Below are 21,974 nucleotides of genomic sequence, written 5' to 3' on the forward strand. Positions count from 1 at the left end.
GCAGCTCAGTGAGTATATATTATATATAAATAAAATATATATTAGTATTATATATGAGCTGCATAATGTTTAAATTGTACACTTCATTGTTTGTGCATTTTACATAAATCTTTAGCCTATAACAAATCCTTAGCTTGCTCATAAAATAATGCAATAACAATATGAATACTTGGAATTTTCTAGCTAAACTACTTGACCTAATTTTACAGATCCTCTAATTGCTTATAATCCTAAAGACTGACTAGAGCCCATCTCCACAGAGAGGGTGAATCCAGGAGCAATCTGCAGAAACAATTTACAAAAGGTTTATAATCAAATTGGCAGTGAAGAAAGGAGTAATTCTTATAAGCTTCTACTGACCTGGTATTAGGCGCCAGGCCTCTTGGGGCCATGGAACAAAGGCATGGGATTGCCATAATGCTGACATTCAGCAACTGACCCTGGATGTGCTGCCATTGATCCTTGCTCTCTGGACGAAGTTAAACACATGGTTATTACAACTCATTACAAGCAAGTACATGAATTTCCCAGTCTCTAGCATAGATACTCACCAGACTCAATACAACTCTCATCTTTCTTCTTTCTACAGGGAAAGACATTAGATGATAATATCAGTATAAACATGCTTGGTATTAAATAATTAAATGATCATACAGAAAATGGATTTTAATACAGAGTGCAATTAAGTGTAAAGAGATGACAGCCACCTGCCCTGGTCACTCTGGAGAACAAATGGATATTCCAATTCAGAAAACATGCCTTGATGGCTATAATTTTCCTGTAATGAGCAGCATTGCGATCTTCCTCTACATTAATGTTGCAGCTCCTTGGAATGGGAGTGCCTGAGTAGCTTAAGTATGATTATGTATGTATGGCTGACCACTCTCAGAAGTCTATATCCATCTTAAATTACATTATATTTCTTATTCTGTATGGCCATAAGTTTGTGAACGTTTGACCATGAGGCCTCTATAAGCTTGTTGGACAACCCAGTCCAACACCCTCATTATAGCCCTGCTATGTGGAAATAACAGCCTCCACTTCTGGACTGCATATTAGGGAATTCAGCCACAAAAGTACCTGTGAGGTCTGGTTACTTATGCTGGATGAGAAGACCTGGCCCATAGTCTGTATTCAGGACTGAGGACTTTCCAGTTCTGGTCATGTCATGGAAGAGTACTGTTAGAGGAGTGCACATACATTTGGACATATAGTGGGTGGAATGGTCAGGTATCCAAAAACCTTTAGCCATAGAAACAAAGAGTGACAGCAGAAACAAAGACCATGTGGTCCATCAAGTCTGCCACCCTTTTTTTAACCTTTTTGACTGTTTTGAGTATAGATCTATGTTTTTCACAAGTATGTCACATTCACTTACTACCTCTGCTGGAAGACTATACCAAGCATCAACTACTCTTTTGGTAAAAAAAAATGCTTTCCAATGTTAATTTTGAACTTTTCTCCTGTTAGTTTGAGGTCACGTCCCATATTAAGTACCCGCAGTCTCCCCTCATTTGTTTTATCCCTCAGTCCTTTCACTATTTTATTACCTGTCTAGGACTCATTCTATCTTATCAACATATTTTTGTAAGTGAGGGTTCCAAAGCTGGATACAGTATTCTAAACAACAGGAATAAAGACTTCCTTCCTGCTGCTGGCAATCACTCTAGTGATACACCCTAGAATTCTATTCACTTTTCCTAAAGCCAGCCCACACTCTATGCTCACTTTGCAATCACCTAAAATAAGTAACTTCAGATCTTTTTATTCTGTAGTTCCGGCCAACATTGTACCCCCAATAAAAACAATAATTTTTAGGATTGTTTTTCTATAAATGCATCGTTTTGCAATTACAAATGTTGAACTGCAGTTTCCATTGCTGTGATCAATCTTCCAGCAATGCTAAATAGTGTTCTATGATACAAATACCTCCAGGAATATCAACACTATTGCACAATTTTGTGTCATGAGTAAAAAAGACATACCTTGCCTACCAAACCTTAGATTAAATTTAACAGGACCCAATATAGAACCTTGTGGTACACCATTAGGTATTGGTCTCTGTTCCTAATGAACCCCATTTACAACTAAATGCTGATCTCTACACTTTAGCCATCTGCAGATCTAACTGTACCAAATGCTTTATTGAAACCAAGATGGGTTATGCCCACAGCACTACCCTGGTCCACAAAATTTGCTATATAGTATATAAATAAATAAATCATTTGTCTAACCAATTCTAGCAAGCTATGTGTTTTTAAATTATCATCAATACTTCTTTTTAGGAGTTATTCTATTAATTTTACAGCTACAGATGCTGACGCTGAATTTTTGATAAAAAAAAATCCCCACAGTTTTAATCATATCAACTACCTGTAATGAAGTATGTCTTACGTTGTGCAGGCAGCTGGTCCCTGGAGAAGTCTTCAATGCAGGGATGCCTGTTTTCTTCCTGTGTCCAAACTTCTGGTGCTGCAATAGTGAACAGCTTCAGGTCTTCAGGTAGAATTGCAGTACAGGGAGTCTAACAGACACGTTTCCTCCAGAGCGCCAGAAGTTTAGAAACTGGAAGAGGACAGGCATCTCTGCAGTTTCTTCAGAATTCAGCTGTCTGAACAACATGGGACATACGGTGCCTTGAAAAAGTATTCATACCCCTTGAAATTTTCCACATTTTGTCATGTTACAACCAAAAGCGTAAATGTATTTTATTGGGATTTTATGTGATAGACCAACACAAAGTGGCACATAATTGTGAAGTGTGGCATGCACTTGTATTCAGCCCCCTTTACTCTGATACTCATAACTAAAATCCAGTGAAACCAATTGCCTTCAGAAGTCACCTAATTAGTAAATAGAGTCCACCTGTGTGTAATTTAATTACAGTATAAATACAGCTGTTCTGTGAAGCCCTCAGAGGTTTGTTAGAGAACATTAGTGAACAAACAGCATCATGATGGGCAAAGAACACACCAGACAGGTCAGGGATAAAGTTGTTGAGAAGTTTAAAGCTTGGTTAGGTTATAAAAAATTCCCAAGCTTTGAACATCTCATGGAGCATTGTTCAATTCATCATCCAAAAATGGAAAGAGTATGGCACAACTGCAAACCTATCAAGACATGGCCATCCACCTAAACTGACAGACCGGGAAAGCAGAGCATTAATCAGAGAAGCAGCCATGAGGCCCATGGTAATGCTGGAGGAGCTGCAGAGATCCACAGCTCAGGTGGGAGAATCTGTCCACAGAACAATTATTAGTGTAATCCACAAATCTGGCCTTTATGGAAGAGTGGCAAGAAGAAAGCCATTGTTTGAAGAAAGTCATAAGAAGACCCGTTTGCAGTTTGCGAGAAGCCATGTGGGGGACACAGCAAACATGTAAAAGAAGGTGCTCTGGTCAGATGAAACCAAAATGTAACTTTTTGGCCTAAAAGCAGAATGCTATGTGTGGCGGAAAACTAACACTGCACATCACCCTGAACACACCATCCCCACCGTGAAACATGGTGGTGGCAGCATCATGTTATGAGAATGCTTTTCTTCAGCAGGGACAGGGAAGCTGGTCAGAGTTGATGGGAAGATGGATGGAGCCAAAAACAGGGCAATCTTAGAAGAAAACCTGTTAGAGTTTGCAAAAGATATGAGACTGCGACGGAGGTTCACCTTCCAGCAGGACAACGACCCTAAACATACAGCCAGAGCTACAATGGAATGGTTTAGATCAAAGCATATTCATGTGTTAGAATGAACCAGTCAAAGTCCAGACCTAAATCCAATTGAGAATCTGTGACAAGACTTGAAAATTGCTGTTCATAGACTCTCTCCATCCAATCTGACAGAGCGTGAGCTATTTTGTAAAGAAGAATGGGCAATAATTTCACTCTCTAGATGTGCAAAGCTGGTAGAGACATCCCCAAAAAGACTTGCATCTGTAATTGCAGCAAAAGGTGGTTCTACAAAGAATTGACTCAGGGGGCCTGATACAAATGCACACCACACTTTTCAGATATTTGTAAAAAATTTTGAAAACTATTTACCATTTTCCTTCCACTTCACAATTATGTGCCACTTTGTGTTTGTCTATCGAATAAAATCCAAATTACATACATTTAAATTTTTGGTTGTAACATGACAAACTGTGGAAAATTACAAGGGGGGTGAATACTTTTTCAAGGCACTGTACTTCACTACAGATAAATGATGTGATTAAAGCTGTAGGATTTTTTTGTTTTGGCTAACCTTCGGCTTTAAATTCACTGGCTTGTAAATGCCAACTTCTCATTTACTGCCCCTCTTGTGGACACGTACATTAGCTGTATATCAGCCATAGGGAGTTTCTTCTTTAAAAACAGCTTTTGTTAGTGTAATTTGTTTCTTTGAGGACTGAACAGAAGTAATAGTTTGTGACATTCAGATATTTATATAAAGTGTTTTGCTCAGTTTTTTTCTGATCCCTCCGTATGCTCAATTTAAAGTAGAAGCACATAGGTCATCCAAACCATTCTTTCAGCATCTCAGTTTACTCTGTTCCCTCTCCCTTAACCTGTGCTGCTGTTCCACTGCTAGGAGGGCAGAGCAGGGTGAGCTGTGCTGTGCATTGGAAGACTTCAGTGCTCCTACTGTGAAGTCTGAGAACAAATTGCTTCAGAATGCCTGCAGCTACAGAATTCAGTGAGCTATTTTAAAACTCATCCACTACTTCTTTAGAGTGTGTAAATACTTGAATGTCTATAATCTGACCACAGGTTTACTTTATAATAGTGGGCCCACAGTAATTGCTTTTTTTATTCAGTTAAACTTCCTTCCTTACTTGTACTCTTCGTGAAAACTGGATTGATGATGGCTTATAGGTAAAAACGAGAGTTCACAGATTTCTGGTCTGTAAAACATAACAAATGCATCAGTGACCGTTCTTTGCAAACTTTCATTCAACATATACACCTAAAATTAATTTAATCAAAAAAAGGTTTGTCCTATATACCTGCATATGTTACTGCTAAATATCTTAGTTACATAACAAATAGTATATGCAGGTGTATTTGTGGATATAAAGCTAGTATGCTTCACCACTACTAAACACAGTGAAATTACAATTGTATTATTGTACAGGATTTATATAGTGCCAACAGTTTGCACAGCGCTTTACCACATTACAGCAAACAGTACAGTTACAATACAATTTCATACAGTAGGAATCAGAGGACCCTACTCATTAGAGCTTAAAAACTAAAAGTGATGCAAAGGTAATAACTGTCGGGGGTGAGCTGATAGAGAAAATAAGAGTAGCATAATAACCGTCATGATCCACTTAGAAATTCTCATTTCGCCACTTCGTATACAAATTTTACACATGAAATGGAGCAAGCCTTTTTCTAAATATTATAGAAGTTGTTCAGAACAAAACAAGTGTACTGAAAGGCAACAAGAAGTACATTTTACAACATACTATTCCAGTAAGCAACCACCTGACTTATAATATATCTGTTGAGAGGTGTCACTGTTCAGTGCTTGCCTGTATAAGTTGGTGTTCAGACACTAATCTGTAAGTTGTAGTCTATGTACTGGCTGTGTACCAGGTCATTTAATGATGTTATATAGCCACTATATGCTACAGATGTTACTGTGGACATACCATTCAAGGAACCTGTTTGCTCTAATTCTTGCTATGCCTTGCAGAGGTGGGGGCTTAGGGCAGTCCTTTTTTATTTAATACTTTACCCCTTGAAACTATAGGTAGCATGATCTATACAGTATTTAGGGCTATTTTACACCTCTTGCTTTGATGCAGCGCATTAAAAAAAGCACTGCCTAATATATATGGAAAGTCCCAATATTTTTACACATAAGGGATAAAACTTAAAGTGGCTCTACAGCCCAAACATGTTTTACCTTTAATGCATTCCTTGCAAGGTAAAAATGTTTAGGCATCAGCATCCCCCCCTTTTACTTACCTGAGCCCTCATTTGATCCAGTGCAGTGCACGTCTGCAGCTTTGCTGGGCTGTCAATCAAAGCCAGTAACGAGGAAGTGGGGGGGCAGGGCCAAGTCCCGCTGACTGTGTCAATGGATGCAGCAGCAGGGCTCGGGAACAAGCAAGCATGACTGCCCCCATGGAAAGCGGCTTCCTGTGAGGACACTGGACAGAGAGGAGGAGCCAGGAGTGCCGGCAAGGGCCCGGGAAGAAGATGTTCGCGGGCGCTCTTTGCAAATCCATTGCAGAGAGCAATTAAGTACAGACATGTTTGTTATGTTTTTGAAAAAAAATATTACCTTTACAAACGCTTTAGGAGACACTGGTACCATACTATTCATTTCAACAACAATCTTCCCATAAAATTATAGTGCGCTTAATGAATTGAAGGCATATTATCCACCTGTAAAAAGCCTCCCTTGTGTAGAGATCCAAATGCCCTGATTGTTCCTGGCCACCGCCATCTTGGATGTGGCATAAGTAGCCTAAACTGACTCAGGGCTATCACTCAAATCATTCATTGCTACCTTTACAGTAGTTACATAAAAGGGGCACTTGGTCAGCAGACAGTAATTACACTTCAAGAAGAGGAGAGAACTATGACAGTCAAAGGGCTCTTCTAGGGAATAAACTCTTCATGGAATAGTCAAATTTGCTGGCAAATTCAGAGGCACACTGCATATCAAAAATCTTTTATGGAAAGAAAAAACCTACTTTAAGTTGGCGAGTGTTTTAATAACAGCAAAATCTCTTCTCTGACTGGAGGGCATCCAGCGATGTTTTTCTGCAAGAGCAAGAGTCCTTCCACCAAATCCAAACATGGATGAAAACCCAAACCGCAGGAGCTTGTGGTTGCTGCTGAAAGTGCAGGCATCTACTAGCTGGATGTTTCCTGAAATTTTACAGTAAATGTTAATGCATTCTTATAAGTAAAATATATTCACTTATACATTGAAATATAGAAACTAAGGCTAACAAAACTGCAACATAGGTTGTGCAGAACATTTCACTTCTGATCTATCCTAAGAAGTGACACCACAAGTTATATGAATGTTGATAGGAATCACCCAAAAGGTTATCCAAACTCATTACATAAACACAATTCAGACTGCTGACACTTTGTATGAGCAAGCAATCTACAGTGAATAGAGCAGGGGTCCTCAAACTTTTTAAACAGGGGGCCAGTTCACTGTCCCTCAGACCGTTGGAGGGCCGGACTATAGTTCCAAAAAAAAACTATGAACAAATGCGGACACAGTACAGGAGATGACCAGAGACTGTGGACACAGTACATGAGATGACCAGAGACTGCGGATATAGTACAGGAGATGACCAGAGACTGTGGACACAGTACAGGAAATGACCAGAGACTGCGGATATAGTACAGGAGATGACCAGAGACTGCGGACACAGTACAGGAGATGACCAGAGACTGTGAACATAGTACAGGAGATGACCAGAGACTGCGGACACAGTACAGGAGATGACCAGAGACTGCGGACACAGCACAGGAGATGACCAGAGACTGCGGACATAGTACATGAGATGACCAGAGACTGCGGACATAGTACATCAGATGACCAGAGACTGCAGATATACAACAGCGGTGGGAACACTGGGCCAGCCGCTCCATAAGATGCACAGACATTTCCCCCCAAGTGTGTCTGATGGAGCGAAATATACGGTAAATGCAGGACAGCTTGTTGGGTCAGATCTGTGTACAATGCAAAGAGAGAGAGAAGGGGTGGGGGAGATAAGGAGGGGAGAGAGAGAGGAGGGAGAGAGAGAGAGGAGGGGAGAGGGAGAGAGGAGGGGGGTATAGAGAGAGGAGGGGGGGAGGGGGGATAGAGAGGGGGAAGGGCGGAGAGAGGGGGAAGGGGGAGAGAGAAAGAGGCAGGGGGAGGGGGGAGAGAGAGGAGGGGGAGAGAGCGAGAGAGGGGAGGAGGGGGAGTGAGAGAGGGGAGGAGGGAGAGAGGGGGGAGAGAGAGGGGGGAGAGGAGGGGGAGAGAGGGGGGATAGGAGAGGGGGGGAGAGAGGAGAGGGGGGAGAGAGAGGGGGGGAGAGAGGAGGGGGGAGGGAGAGGGAGAGAGGAGAGAGGGGGGAAAGAGAGAGGGAGGGGATCGATCATCTATTGCACTTATCTAGGGTCCGTGGCCGTGATACCCGACATGCAGCGATGGAGTCTCCTCTCTTGCTCCCCCTCTTCTTGGTCAGCTCTAGGCTCCACCCTCCGGCCGTGACGGTTGCATGCACTGATCAGAATAGATGGCCGGCTGGCTGCAGAAAGGCCAGGTGAGTGGTGCGGGTTCATAAGCCGAGCCCACCTTCCCCTGTTCTAGAACTGCTGATCCCGCCCTCTTGCCTCCTGCATGAGCCCTGCCGAGCTCTCCCGACCTGCCAAACCCTAGTCCCTTGCCTCGCGGCAGATACGCCCCTGCCCGGCGGGACGGATAAATGTTCTCGGCGGCTGCATGTGGCCCGCGGGCTGTAGTTTGAGGACCCCTGGAATAGAGAGTGTTATGCATACACAACACTGGTTACCTCTCTTTTGCACCTGGATGTACAAATGGGCGCATTTACAAGCTGGTCATTTGCTGTGTTAACGTAAACCAAAGCAGGCCTGGAGCAACTGAATGACAGGATGCCACCACCCATACACAGAACGCAATGCAGTATGGGAGCATAGTAATATGAATTCTGTGAATAGTGAAGAGGGCAGAAGGGGCTGGGCAAGTGGCCTATCCTTTCTCTGTAGCAGGGGCTGCAACTGACTCTTACAGTGCTGGAAGACAGCTGTGTAAGGCAAAATCTGGCAGATGTGAAGAGTCACTGCATGAAGGAACTTTAGCAGCGGCAGTCACCTGCAGATAATGGGATGCACACTGCTCATTACTAGTGTGCATGGTACTGTATCCCCCCAAAAAAACTTCAGCTTTAAAATAGAACTAGAGGCAAACATTTATTTTTTCATTTTGGATAGAGTAAGACAGGGTTATAACTCCTGTATGGTTTATTTTTGCCACCTGTGTCCTATTGAGGAGATTTCCGTTCACTTCCTATCCCACAGCCAAAAGAAGGAAGTAAGAGAAAATCCCTCTAAAGTGAGGGAATCCCTGGTTGTCACCAGGGTCACCAGAACTAGTGTCCTCACTGGAAGATAGCCTTGCTATTCCTGTTCTGAGGACAACTCAAGAGTTTGGTATTTTCTTTTGCTTTTGGTGATAATGGTAAACAGGACTAATAGAGAGTGTGGATCTCTCCACTAGGAACACAGACAAAAAACCTGACAGGAGTTCTAATCCCTTTCCACTCTATCCAAAACTAGAATAAAAAAAGTTTTTCTTTTAGTTAGAATTTAAATTAAAGCAGAACTCCAATTAGTCAAGAAGCCGAAAGCAGAGCTCCACCCAAAAGGGGAAGTTCCACTTTAAGTACCGGTCCCCCAATCCCTGTGAGGAATTAGCACATTTGGGAAGGGGGGGGGGGTGGGTACCCATTTTTGACAAGTACCTGCTCTCACTTCTGCTATGATTACCTAGGCAATCGTAAGCAGACGTTGTCACAGCCAGGTGCCCACACTTAAGATGCCGGCACTGGGGAGCGAGGACAGCGAGTGAAACCGGCTGCAGTGAGTACACCACTGGATTGTGGGACAGGTGAGTGGCAGCTACAGTCAATCATTGCCAATGCATGTCATTATCTGTATAGTCCTATGGGGATGCCCAATTTAAGCAGTAGTGATGAAGAGTACTTCTTGACCCTCCCATGATCCTGCAGGTCTGAACTTACAGCAGAGCCACAAAGGACTATCAGAGGCAGATATCAAAATAGAATTAAGGGTAGGTACATTGGTTTTCACATTTGTTAATAAAAGTTAAGGCTTTACGCTGGTATAATCAGGGAGAAAGTTGTAACTTGTTGCCTGTAGTTCTGATTTAATATATTTATAGAAGTGTATTTGAACATAAAATCAAATATTTTATAATGCTCCAAGACAATACTGTGTATCTCAAGGTCCTCATGAAGTCCACTGTTACAACTGAAGTATCACTGAAAATTAAATGAAAGTAAAGCTGGGTATATACAGACGGAAAATTGGCTGGTTCAGTGGGAACCGGATGACTTTTGGTCCGTGTGTACCCCTGACTTCTCAACAGAAGCTAGGCCGTTGAACGGTCCTGCTGGAAAACCAGCATTTGATCAGCTCTTTCAGCCAATGGATGCTGATCAATGGGAGAGATCTCTGCATCACACAGAGAATTTCTCTACTTCCTGTCCACTGACAACAGGCTATCCCTATCCCTTCAAAGGGGACACGGGCAGCAACAAATAGCTAAGACAGTTTCTAACCCTTCTGTACTCTTAACAAAAGTGCTGCATTTATCCCAAGAAGAGACATCCTGCTCTTGTGCAGTCTCAACAGCAAGAAGTGAGAGGAAAAATCCTACAAAGACACCAATAAAAACTGACAGTGCTTCTAACCCTTCTTGCTTCTATCCAAATCAAGACAAAAATGGTTGAGGCTAAAGTTATACTTTAAAGATTCTCTTATACTGACAGCTGAAATTATATACAAATGAAAATCCAAACTGCTCCTGTAAACACTGAGCCTAACCCTGTTCCCCTCAATCTCAAGCCTTGCTGTTGGCCAGCGGAGCCATTTACAACATTAAAAGAGCAAATGCAAGGCTTGGTAAATGAGAGAGAGTAGGGCTGTGCTCAGTTTGAATTACCCAGATCTGGGACAAGTTTACTTTAATGTCTATAATTACCCAAAGAAAAACACTTACCCATAATGATGTGCAATGCTGCAGTTACATAGTGTCTGATTCCATGCAGAGAATAGGCCAAGACATTGGTGGTACCTAGAAAATCAAATGCATAAAAGTAAACAAGAAGCACATGCAATAATATTAACAACACTTAAAGTAAATGCTAAAGGTTACAATTAAAAAAGAACTGCAAACATGGTATAGTTACAGTACCTGCTCCATGCAATGGTTTTGCACAGAGCAGCCCTGATCCTCTTCTCTTTGGGTCCTCCGTTGGCCGTCATGGTTCCTCCCCCCAGTCGAGTGCCCCCAATAGCAAACCGCTTGCTATGAGGGCACTAGAGCAGGCTTGCTCCTGGGCCAAGCTCCTGTGAATGGACATTGTTCATAAAACACAGAGTGTGGCTCGGTTCCACCCCGATCTCTCCTCACTGGCTCACTGGCTGTGATTGACAGCAGCAGGAGCCAATGGCAGGGTTGCACAGATACCGTTTATTTATTGGAGAGTATGAGTACTGATACTTGTGCTCAAGTACTTGCTGATAACGATTCAATACCTTGGTGGTGCGATTTGAGTGCATACAAAATGAATGGGCTCAAATCGCACTGCAAATAATCAAATGTGATTTGAACAGGAATGCAGTGCGATTCATGTCTGAATCACATGCAGTTTCCCTATGGGCATGGTGCAATTTGAAATGTAATTTGAGCTATACAAAATGAATGGCTCAAATCGCACCGCAAATTGCACCAGGGAAACCGCATGTGATTCGGACAGGAATCGCACTGCTTCTTCAGCTGAAGTAGCACGATTTCAGTTCAAATAACATACAATTCTATGCAATGCGATTTGAGCCCATTCATTTTGTATATCAGTATCAGTTTCAGGTACTAGTGCAAATGCTTAGTATTGGCACCGCTACCGCTATCGGTGCAATTCTAGAACCAAGTATTAGCAAGTGTTTTGGATGCACCACAATAGAAGGTAAAATGCTTAAATATGCTATGAAAATGTAAAGCAGGAGCTTTATAAAGATGCCCCTAGACACAACACCCTGTGTGAATAGTCCTAATTGAAAAACACTGCAGCTGCTGAAGATTGTGTCTTTAAAACAGCAACAAAATGCCTGGAAATGATGAGTGAGTTCAACTGGCTCTAAAGACTTACATTCCCCTAGTAGCAATTTCCTTTAGGGCTCATTAACATGTTCGTCAATACCCTGTGTTTATGTGGCATTTATTTATCATTCTAAAAGCTTCATGACTGCCCTTCAATACCTGCCATGAATATTACAATGGGCACCAAACAGTGCTGTTCACACAGGAGCAGTAGAACTGTGTTGTGGTAAAAATGAAGCAGCATGTCGCTTTCATGTGGGATCGATGCTTGTCAGCCACCTCCATTGATTTCAACAGTAATGCTCAGTAACCGCACATTAACAGCACCTACAGCATTTATGATGTGTCAGTGAAGTAACTTATTAAAGAGACGCTGGGGCGGGCGGGAAGAGGTCAAGAGACAAGTTAGCTCCTTATCACAATAGTGATCCTATCTAGTAATGTGCTAGAAACATGACCAATAAAAAGAACACTCATTTGCTCCTATGTTTCTGCCACCTTGTTGGTTTATATGTTATCTCACTCAACGGTAGGGGAGCAGCAACTGAATGACACCATGCAGGTTCAGTCAGCAGAGCAACTCTATGCCCAGGGACAATCTGTATCACACCACCTACCAGACTTTGTTGAGAAGGATCCAGAGTTCTGTGACTGTGTATGTACAGAGAGTCCTCTCTTATCAATTGGCCAACCCATAGCAAATTAGTCACCAGTAGCATGGCTCAGGCTTTGACAAAAAAAAGAGAGGCACTGTTCTGGAGTGGTCCTTTAGTAGCCCTCTATTTCAAGGAGAGGTTCTCTGAAAGAACTGGATAGTATGTGTAGAGGAAGGCCCCAGAGCCTGGGCCTAAAGAGCTGGCCTGGTAGTTTGGTAGTTTTTGCTAGAGTCAAGGAGCTGGACTCTTGAATTGCCTATTTGTTACTGCTGTGTGATGCCCCTGGAAACTGAAACCCACCCAGTGTCTGCTAGCTGAAAGGTTCTAGGATCCCCTTGATTGTGTTGGGTAATCCGCCTTCTCCTATCCCATCTCAAATTCATAATAAAGAATGATTACGAAGATTTTAATTTTTACAGCCAAAAGATCAGAAATAAAGTAAAACAATAAAAATAGGATAACCATTACAATGGTGCAAACTGTAGTGTATTAATTGGATTAAATTACATGACAGAGTGCAGCCAATTCATTTTGCATTGGATGTCTGGACACTATTGCCGGATACCACCTGGGGTTTGATGATTAGAGCTTGGAGCGGCTCACTGCCCTGTGTATCTAGCTGGATCTAGAGAACGGAAGCCTACAGGCACAACCCTTTTTCATGCCCTAAATTCCACCCATTCACCAGACCCAACCTGTCTGTCATACAATAAAATATAGTGACTGTTTTTATAAAACCATGGTGTTTATAGACATAAGGACACAATATTACAGTGGACTATGCAGTAAAAAGCCACTTCTGGGGCATATGCCAACCCCAGTCTCATGCCTGTCACAGTGTCTTTGTCAAAACCCATCTTGTGTTTAGAACATGACAGCAAAAAAAGCACAATATTGCATTAAAACACTGATAAATACTTCAAACACACTTTAAATGTGCTATCAGACCATGAGAGCCTTTATATTCGTACTTTTCAATTTAAAAAAGATAGAAAATACATCAGACAAGGATGATTATTTAACTTAGATTTGCAAGACAGAAATAAAGAATGTCCTTGGATGAGAAAGCACTTTCTACTGAACAATTAAGTTAATTAACCAGATGACATGAATATTCATAAGGCTGTTAATGTCTCCCACACCAAAGAGATAAATGTGATGTAATGACTTGCCACTCAAGCATGTCTAAACTTCTCCTGAAAAGCTAACCAACACTTTAGTATTTTGCCTAGAAATATCTGAAAAATTAACAACCCCTAGGAAGTGTTTTATTATCTTGTAATTCATTTTGAAGCCAATGATGTTCTAGTTCAAGCTGCAGACTTACATTCTTTACCCTAAAGTTATTACTGCCTATGAAATATGTAGATAGCAATAAATACATACATTGGCTTATTTAATCAAACATTGCAGAGATCAGTGATGTGTACTATCTCACGTTAACCAGTCACATTTAGTCTTTCATTAATTTAGATAAATTCCTGTTTATGTTTTTACATTATTAAAGACACTGTGGTCTCCAATCAGTGGCAAACCAGTGGCTAGGCAGTCTCTAGTAGCTTGCAGGTACAGTTGTTGATTGAGACAGACCCTCAGCAAGTACGCAGTACCCGCTGATATTACACTCATTGCGTTTTACTTTTCCCATAAGCATAACATTTATTTTTATACATATATATATACACACAGTTGTGTTCAAAATAATAGCAGTCAGACATCACTAACCTGATCAATCATTGTTTTTGGTAGAAATTATATTTCTACATGGCAAATAATTTACTAGCAGGTGTAGTAGAGTAATAGAAATCCAACAGACCCAACAGTCATGACATGCATGCTGCTGATTCTGTGTAATTGAATCACTAATTGAAAGGGGCAGTTTAAAATAATAGCAGTGTGGAGTTCTATTAGTGAGGTCATTCATTCTTTGAAAAACAGGTGGCAATTATTGCCCTTATTTAAGGAAGGAAGGCAGAAAATGTTGTACATGCTGGTTACAGTGCATTTCTCTCTGAAATTCTGAGGAAAATGGGTTGTTCCAGACATTGTTCAGAAGAACAGCGTACCTTGATTAAAAAGTTGATTGGAGAGGGGAAAACATATAAAGAAGTGCAGAAAATGATGGGTTGCTCAGCTAAAATGATCGCAAATGCTTTAAAAAGGCAAACAGAACCTGAAAGACGTGGAAGAAAGCGAAAAACTACCATTGGAATGGATAGAATAGCCAAAATGGCAAGGACTCAGCCAACAATCAGCTCCAGAAAGATCAAAGGTGGTCTAAAGTTACCTGTGAGTACTGTTACAATTAGAAGACGCCTATGTGAAGCCAAGCTATCTGCAAGAAGCCCCCGCAAAGTCCCACTGTTGAAAAAACAGTGCTTATACAATGAAATATTAATAAAGTGATTCAAAGGAAAGCAAAATCTTCAAACATTTTTCAGTTTATATAGTGAATGTTTGAGTTTGTAAAGAAGAATACAAACACTCCTATTTTTTTGAACAGTCTAATATTCACTTTTCTTCAATTTTTTTTAGAGGAACAACACAAATTTGACATATTTTTCTTCATGTTTTGATTTGGAATAGAATGTGTAGTGTTCCCAATGCATTTGTGTGTATGGAAATAAAAGCTATTAGAAGGATTTTGAGCTTTATTCACTTTTTTCAAAACACTGCTATTATTTTGAACACAACTGTATATATATATATATATATATATATATATATATATATATATACACATACACACACACTATATTGCAAAAAGTATTGGGATGCCTGCCTTTACACACACATGAACTTTAATGGCATTCTTAGTCTGTAGGGTTCAATATTGAGTTGGCCCACCCTTTGCAGCGAAAACAGCTTCAACTCTTCTGAGAAGGCTGTCCACAAGGTTTAGGAGTGTGTCTATGGGAATGTTTGACCATTCTTCTAGAAGCACATTTGTGAGGTCAGGCACTCATGTCAGATGAGAAGGCCTGGCTCACAGTCTCCGCTCTAATTCATGGCCACTTTATTAGGTACACCTTGCTACTAACAGGTTAGACCCCCTTTTCCCTTCAGAGCTGCCTTAATTCTTCGTGGCATAGATTCAACAAGGTGTTGGAAACATTCCTCAGGATTTTGGTCCATATTGACATGAGTTACTGTTGCCTTTCTATCATCTCAAATCAGTCTGCCTATTCTCCTCTGACATCTGACATTAACAAGGCATTTACATCCACACAACTGCCACTCACTGGATATTTTCTCTTTTTCAGACCACTCTCACTAAATGGTAGTAAATGGTTGTGCGTGAAAATCCCAGCAGATCAGCAGTTTTTGAAATACTCAGAACAGCCCCTCTGGCACCAACAACCATGCCACATTCAAAGTCACTTAAATCGTCTTTCTTCCCCATTCTGATGCTCAGTTTGAACTGCAGCAAGTCATCTTCACCACATCTAGATGCCAAAATGGACTGAGTTGCTGCCATGTGATTGGCTGTTTTGCAATTTGTGTTACCAAGCAATTGAACAGGTGTATCTAATAAAGTGGCGCTGAGTGTGTGTATTTATAACAAATATATATTTATTTATTTCGATTATTTATCTATTTATTTAATAATAATAATTAGTATTTGTAGTTTTATTTATAAATGGGGCCCACCCACACTTCTTTCACATGAACACTATTTGTAAGTGGATATACTTTAATTTAATTTTACTTGTTCCTTTTAATAAGCTCCTAATTCACTCCCTGTTTATCTCTCGCCTCAACTACTGCAACTCCGTCCTCATTGGCTTACCTTTACATAGGCTATCCCCCCTCCAGTCTATAATGAATTCTGCTGCCAAGCTCATCCACCTTACAACTCAGTGTCTGCTACCCCTCTTTGCCAATCCCTTCACTGGCTTCCACTCGCACAACGAAAAAAATTAAAAACTAACAAAGACCATCCACAACTCTGTCCCCAGCTACATCACCAACCTGGTCTCAAAATATCAACCAAACTGCTCTTCTCGATCCTCCCAAGACCTTCTGCTCTCTAGTTGCCGTGTCACCTTCTCCCATGCTCGCCTCCAGGACTTCTCCCGAGCTACTCCCATCCTATGGAACTCCCTATCCCAATCTGTCCGACTATCTGCTAATCTATCCACCTTTAGACAATCCCAGAAAACCTTTCTCTTTAAAGAAGCCTATCCTGCTTCTGATTAGTACACTGCCTTTTATTTCTTCCATCAGCTCATCCAGCACAGCTATTACCTTTTGTATCACTCAGCCCTTCCTTCTAGATTGTAAGCTCTAACGAGCAGGGCCCTCTGTTTCCTCTTGTACCAAATTGCATTGTAATTGTAATGTCTACCTTCAATTTGTAAAGCACTGCGCAAACTATTAGCGCTATATAAATCCTGTATAATAATAATAAGCTGGGTCACTTACAGAATTAATTTGTAAGCAATACACTAATGTGCATCATTTCATGAAACTGAAAAATATTGAATATAAATTGCTTTGGTTTTGGTTATTATTAAAGCAAGCACAGATTTCAAATAGGGAGATTCAAACAAGAGCCTGTGGAATCATGACAAGCTGGCTAAACTGCACAGCTGCTATGATGTCAACCTGCAATATTTGTTCATGTCAAAATTTTCACTGCATCCCAGGTTGCACACGTGGGCATGAGTGGTTATGATTTCTATTTTAGGCAATCTCCATTTATGCTCGCTGTAATATTTATAAGCATGAATGCATGTCCTTCTTTATATATGCATAATGTTTACCTATTTATTTTTGCCATCAATGCCTTTGTGGTGCCCCTCTCCAACATAGCCTATTTGGCTGCTTAAATGGATTCCACAGCAACAAATGCCAATGGAAATAGCCAACAGAGTGGCTTCAGGACTCGCCATATGTTCAGGCATTAGTAATAAATGGCTGCACAATATCCAAGCCAGTGTAGCAGCATACGTTGCATAGCCTTAATAGAAAACAAAATTATGATGCGTTCTTCTATTGATAAATGGCCACACTAACACATTTATAAAATCTCTGTGATAAATGGCAATTCCAATAGTCTACTGTATTTTATTTTTTTTATTTATATCTTGATGAAACCTTTGTAGATGAATATTTTGTTATATGGGCTTTGGACACACATGAGCTTCTAGCTTTTATAACGCATGTAGCATGCATTCCTCACATCCCTAGGAATGTGTTTATACCTGGACTTATATTGACCCAGTCAGGGACGGTCATTTGTAAGTTCATAATAATCTGTACCCTTAGGGGACTACTTGTAAATGATTTCTTTTTGTTTTTGGAATCTCTCTATTATAATAGAGAGATTCCAAAAACAAAAAGAAATCATTTACAAAGATTTAAGATAATTATCTTAAATGTATCTGCTCTTGGGCGAATCTTGTTTGAAAATGATGGGTGAACTTTCTTAAAATAGTGGGCAAATCCTCTTTGAAAATGCTAGCTTAAAAAGGGCAAATCCTCTTTGAAAATGGTATACAAAATTCTCCCATCACATTTAAACTCACATAAGCTTGCCAAACAACAATCTCATACAACATAAGAGAGATTCCAATATCAAACAAGATTCAAATGTCACTTTTAGATTCGAACCAGATTTCCCCATCTGCTGCATTATACATAGGGTTAATTCATCTTAGAAAATTAATGCTATCAATACAACCAGATGAATGTCCAAAACAAGTCCAGACAAAGTGTATTTTTTAGTTTTGGATACAGTAGGAATTGACCATAACTCTTATTCAGGTTTTTCGGTCTGCAAAACTTTGTTAGAGAGATTTCACTCATGTCCTGCCTCAGTGACAATGGTTTCAGTAGACAGGAAGTGAGGGAAAACATGCAATAAGGACACAGACAGAAATAAAGTGCTGGCAGGGGTTCTAGTTGTCCTATACTTCCCACATGGATTGGTGCATATCCTGTTATTCATTTCTAATCTCTAGTGGTCATTCTAATCTCAGGTTATAAGGCCTCAGTGAAGGATGGCCTACCTTCTTTGTGAGATCAGAGCTCATAAGAGACATTCTTTACAGGCTGCCGGAGAAGGTAAAAATATTAACAAACCCTTTAGCTTTCTTTTGTGTGATCCCGAGACACCTTTATATTACAGTTTTTTGATTGTCTGTTATCTCTTCACCTCTGACAAGGGGGAAGTAAAAAAAAAAAAGTAACTTGAGAAGTAAGGCTGCACTTATAATCCAAGAGTGAAAATTTGGATCATTACACATGTGCTCAATCATGACATGTTTTTGGAAATTAAATTTTACCAACTAAAAGACTATAAATACTGCACAGGTTTCACAACACAAATATGCATCTACAGCCATGTTTCTCAAGTAATGGGTCGCGACCTAAAAATGAGGTAGTATTCCAGAGTCCCTGGGTATCCCAGTATGACAAGTACCAACACAAAAAAACACCATTAGTTAAATTAGGAGATGTGCCCAATATTCTCTATTGGCTTTTTTTACATTGTTTAGCACATATGATCATCCATCACATAACTCATTGCTCAGAATATTTTTGTTACATTTTTAACAATGATTTCTTTCCTCTTTTAATACACCACCCCTCATTGCACTAAGGGGCACACTTCTGCTGGTGGCAACAAAAAAAGAGGTAAAGCTTGATTTTAACTAAAATATTATCCTCTCACTGAGAATGCTTTATATGGTTGCATTTGTGATTATAAAACAACATAGGTTTGTAACACTGACATAAAACCTTTTTTTCAGCAAACAATATAAATATTAAATACATTTAACCTTCCATCTAAACGCATTCTAGCTTGCAAAGCTTCTTTATCTGAGAAAGCTTAATACACTGGATAACCCCCATTAGTGTGAATTACCAATACATTAGCAACCACCAAGAAAAATGCAGCTAAAAAACAAATTGACTCCTATGTGTGGCTTCCACTTGAGTATGAGAATGCCACGAGAATGTCATATTCTTTATTTACACTAGGCGATACACACTGATTATATTAATTCCACTGCAAACAGAAAAGAACAGTCATATTTGCTTTATTAATGAGTTGAAGGGCAATGTAATAGTTTAGTTTCCAGTAATATTTTTTCTTAGATGAGTTTACACTGTATTCACATATTTATCAATGACAGTTACAAACAGTCAAAGTGCAGGACAAATTGACACACGTGTCATCTGAAAACAGGCAGTTACAGAATATGTTACCACATCATTTTATATTCTTGATATGTGCCTGCTGTACCATGTACTTGTTTGAAAAAGTTATTCTATTCTCTTTGTATTCTTTCTATTACGTGAAATACCTGTTCCTGCCTTTCCTCTGTTTTCCTAATAAGAACTGACCACACTAGGCAGGAGAGCACAACATGATCAGTTTTCTGGCTGTGCAATGTTAAACTTGTGCTGACACGCCCCCCCTCCACCACAGCTATTCACTGTGAAGACCGGTGTTCTGTTGTTTCTCATCCCCCAGCTCCTTATGAAGCTGAAAACAGAGGGTATGAATATAAAAAAGTGGAAAAAAGGTATTTATAATGTTGTTTATATGTATACACAAATGTTTTGCCTTTCAGTTCTATTTTAAATTTAATGGGTTGCTTTACAAGGTGAAGGTTTACATATATTTTAACCACTTGATAAGCGGGCTATAGCCAAATGATGGCTACAGCGTGGTTGTCCAGTTCTGGGAGGGCATCAGATGATGTCCTTCCAGAACGCGCCCTCCCGCGCCCCCACACAGAGTCACAGCATGAGGAAAGTACTGCTGATAACCGGCAATTGTCAGAAAACAGATCGGCACTGATGATCAGTGCCCTGATGATCTGTGCCCAGCAGTGCCACCAACCTGTGCCCATCAGTGCCACCCACAAGTGCCAAGCAGTGCCACCCACAAGTGCCAAGCAGTGCCCAGCAGTGCCACCCATCTGTACCCATCAGTGCCTAGCAGTGCCACCCACCTGTGCCCAGCAGTGCCACCCACCTGTGCCCAGCAGTGCCATCAGTCAGTGCCACCCATCAGTGCCCATCAGTGCTGCCTATCAGTGCCAGCTCATCAGTGCCGCCTGTCAGTGCTGCCTATCAGTGCCCATCAGTGCTGCCTATCCGTGCCACCTCATCAGTGCTGCCTATCAGAGTCCCTCAGCACTGCCTATCAGTGCAGCCTCATCAATGCACATCAGTGGAGAAAAATTCTATGTTTGCAACATTTTTTTTTTTGCTCTTTTGTTTATAGCGCAAAAAATAAAACACCCAGTGACGATTAAATACCACCAAAAGAAAGCTCTATTTGTGAAAAAATGATAAAAACATCATATGGGTACAGCGTTGCATGACCGTGCAATTGTCATTCAAAGTCCGACAGCACTGAAAGCTGAAAATTGGCCTGTGCAGGAAGGGGTATAAGTGTCCAGTAGGCAAGTGGTTAAATAACAGTAATTTAACCACTTGCCCTCCTGAGGATTTACCCCCCCTTAATGACCAGGCCTCTTTTTGCTACTCAGCGCTGCACTAATTCAACTGATAATTGCGCGGTCATGCAATGCTGCATCCAAATGAAATTTACGTCCTTTTTCTCACACAAATAGAGCTTTCTTTCGGTGGTATTTGATCACCTGTGCGCTTTTTATTTTTCACGCTATAAACAAAAAAAGACCAAACATTTTGAAGAAAAACAATATTTTTTACTTTCAGCTATAAAAAATACATAGTAAACTCAAAGTTGGTTATAAATTTAGGCCAAAATGTATTCTGCTCCATGTTTTTGGTAAAAAAATCCCAATAAGTGTATATTGATTGCTTTGTGTGAAAGTTATAACATCTACAAACTATGGTATAGATACTGCAATTTACGCCATTTTTTTGCTATACAGCGCTGCGCTAGTTTAACGGACAATTGCGCGGTCATGCAATATGGTACATAAATGAAATTTACATCCTTTTTTTCCCACAAAGTGAGCTTTCTTTCAGTAGTATTTGATCGCCTGTACGTTTTTTATTTTTTGCGCTATAAAAAAAAAGGCTGACAATTTTGAGGAAAAAAAACAATATTTTGGACTTTTTGCTATAAAACATGTCCAGTAAAAAAAAATGTAAATCAAATTTAGTCATACATTTCTGCCAAAATGTGTTCTGCGACATGTCTTTGCTAAAAAAAAAACCCAATACGTGTAAATTAATTGGTTTACGTGAAAGTTATAGCGTTTACAAATGACGGGAAAGATACTGGGATTTTGAAAAAAATTTTATACTAATAATGGCGGCGATCAGCGACTTATGGTGGCGATCAGTGACTTATGGCAGCGATCAGCGACTTATGGCAGGACTGTGGGACTGCGTCGGCCATTCTGACACTGGGGGGGAACTGACTTGGGGTCACTGACATCCCCAGTGACACCAATACAGTGATCAGTGCAAAAAAAAAAAACCACTGACACTGTACTAAT

The 21,974-nt window shown here is 40.5% G+C and overlaps 1 protein-coding gene across 1 annotated transcript in view; it reads right to left on the minus strand.

The window, feature by feature from the left end:
* Positions 1–21,974, minus strand: part of CERKL (CERK like autophagy regulator) — a 184,085-nt gene that overhangs the window by 15,983 nt on the left and 146,128 nt on the right. The window contains exons 6-10 of the mRNA XM_089680833.1: positions 10,763–10,837; positions 6,687–6,864; positions 4,812–4,880; positions 552–583; positions 361–469 (exon numbers count right to left, since the gene is read on the minus strand). Of these exons, the coding sequence (XP_089536959.1) occupies positions 361–469; positions 552–583; positions 4,812–4,880; positions 6,687–6,864; positions 10,763–10,837 (463 nt within the window). The remainder of the gene's footprint in view (positions 1–360; positions 470–551; positions 584–4,811; positions 4,881–6,686; positions 6,865–10,762; positions 10,838–21,974) is intronic.

The sequence above is a fragment of the Staurois parvus genome, unplaced genomic scaffold (genome assembly GCF_062004578.1).
Source record: "Staurois parvus isolate SC_StPar_1 unplaced genomic scaffold, SC_StPar_1.0 ptg000251l, whole genome shotgun sequence".
Taxonomy (NCBI): Eukaryota; Metazoa; Chordata; class Amphibia; order Anura; family Ranidae; genus Staurois; species Staurois parvus.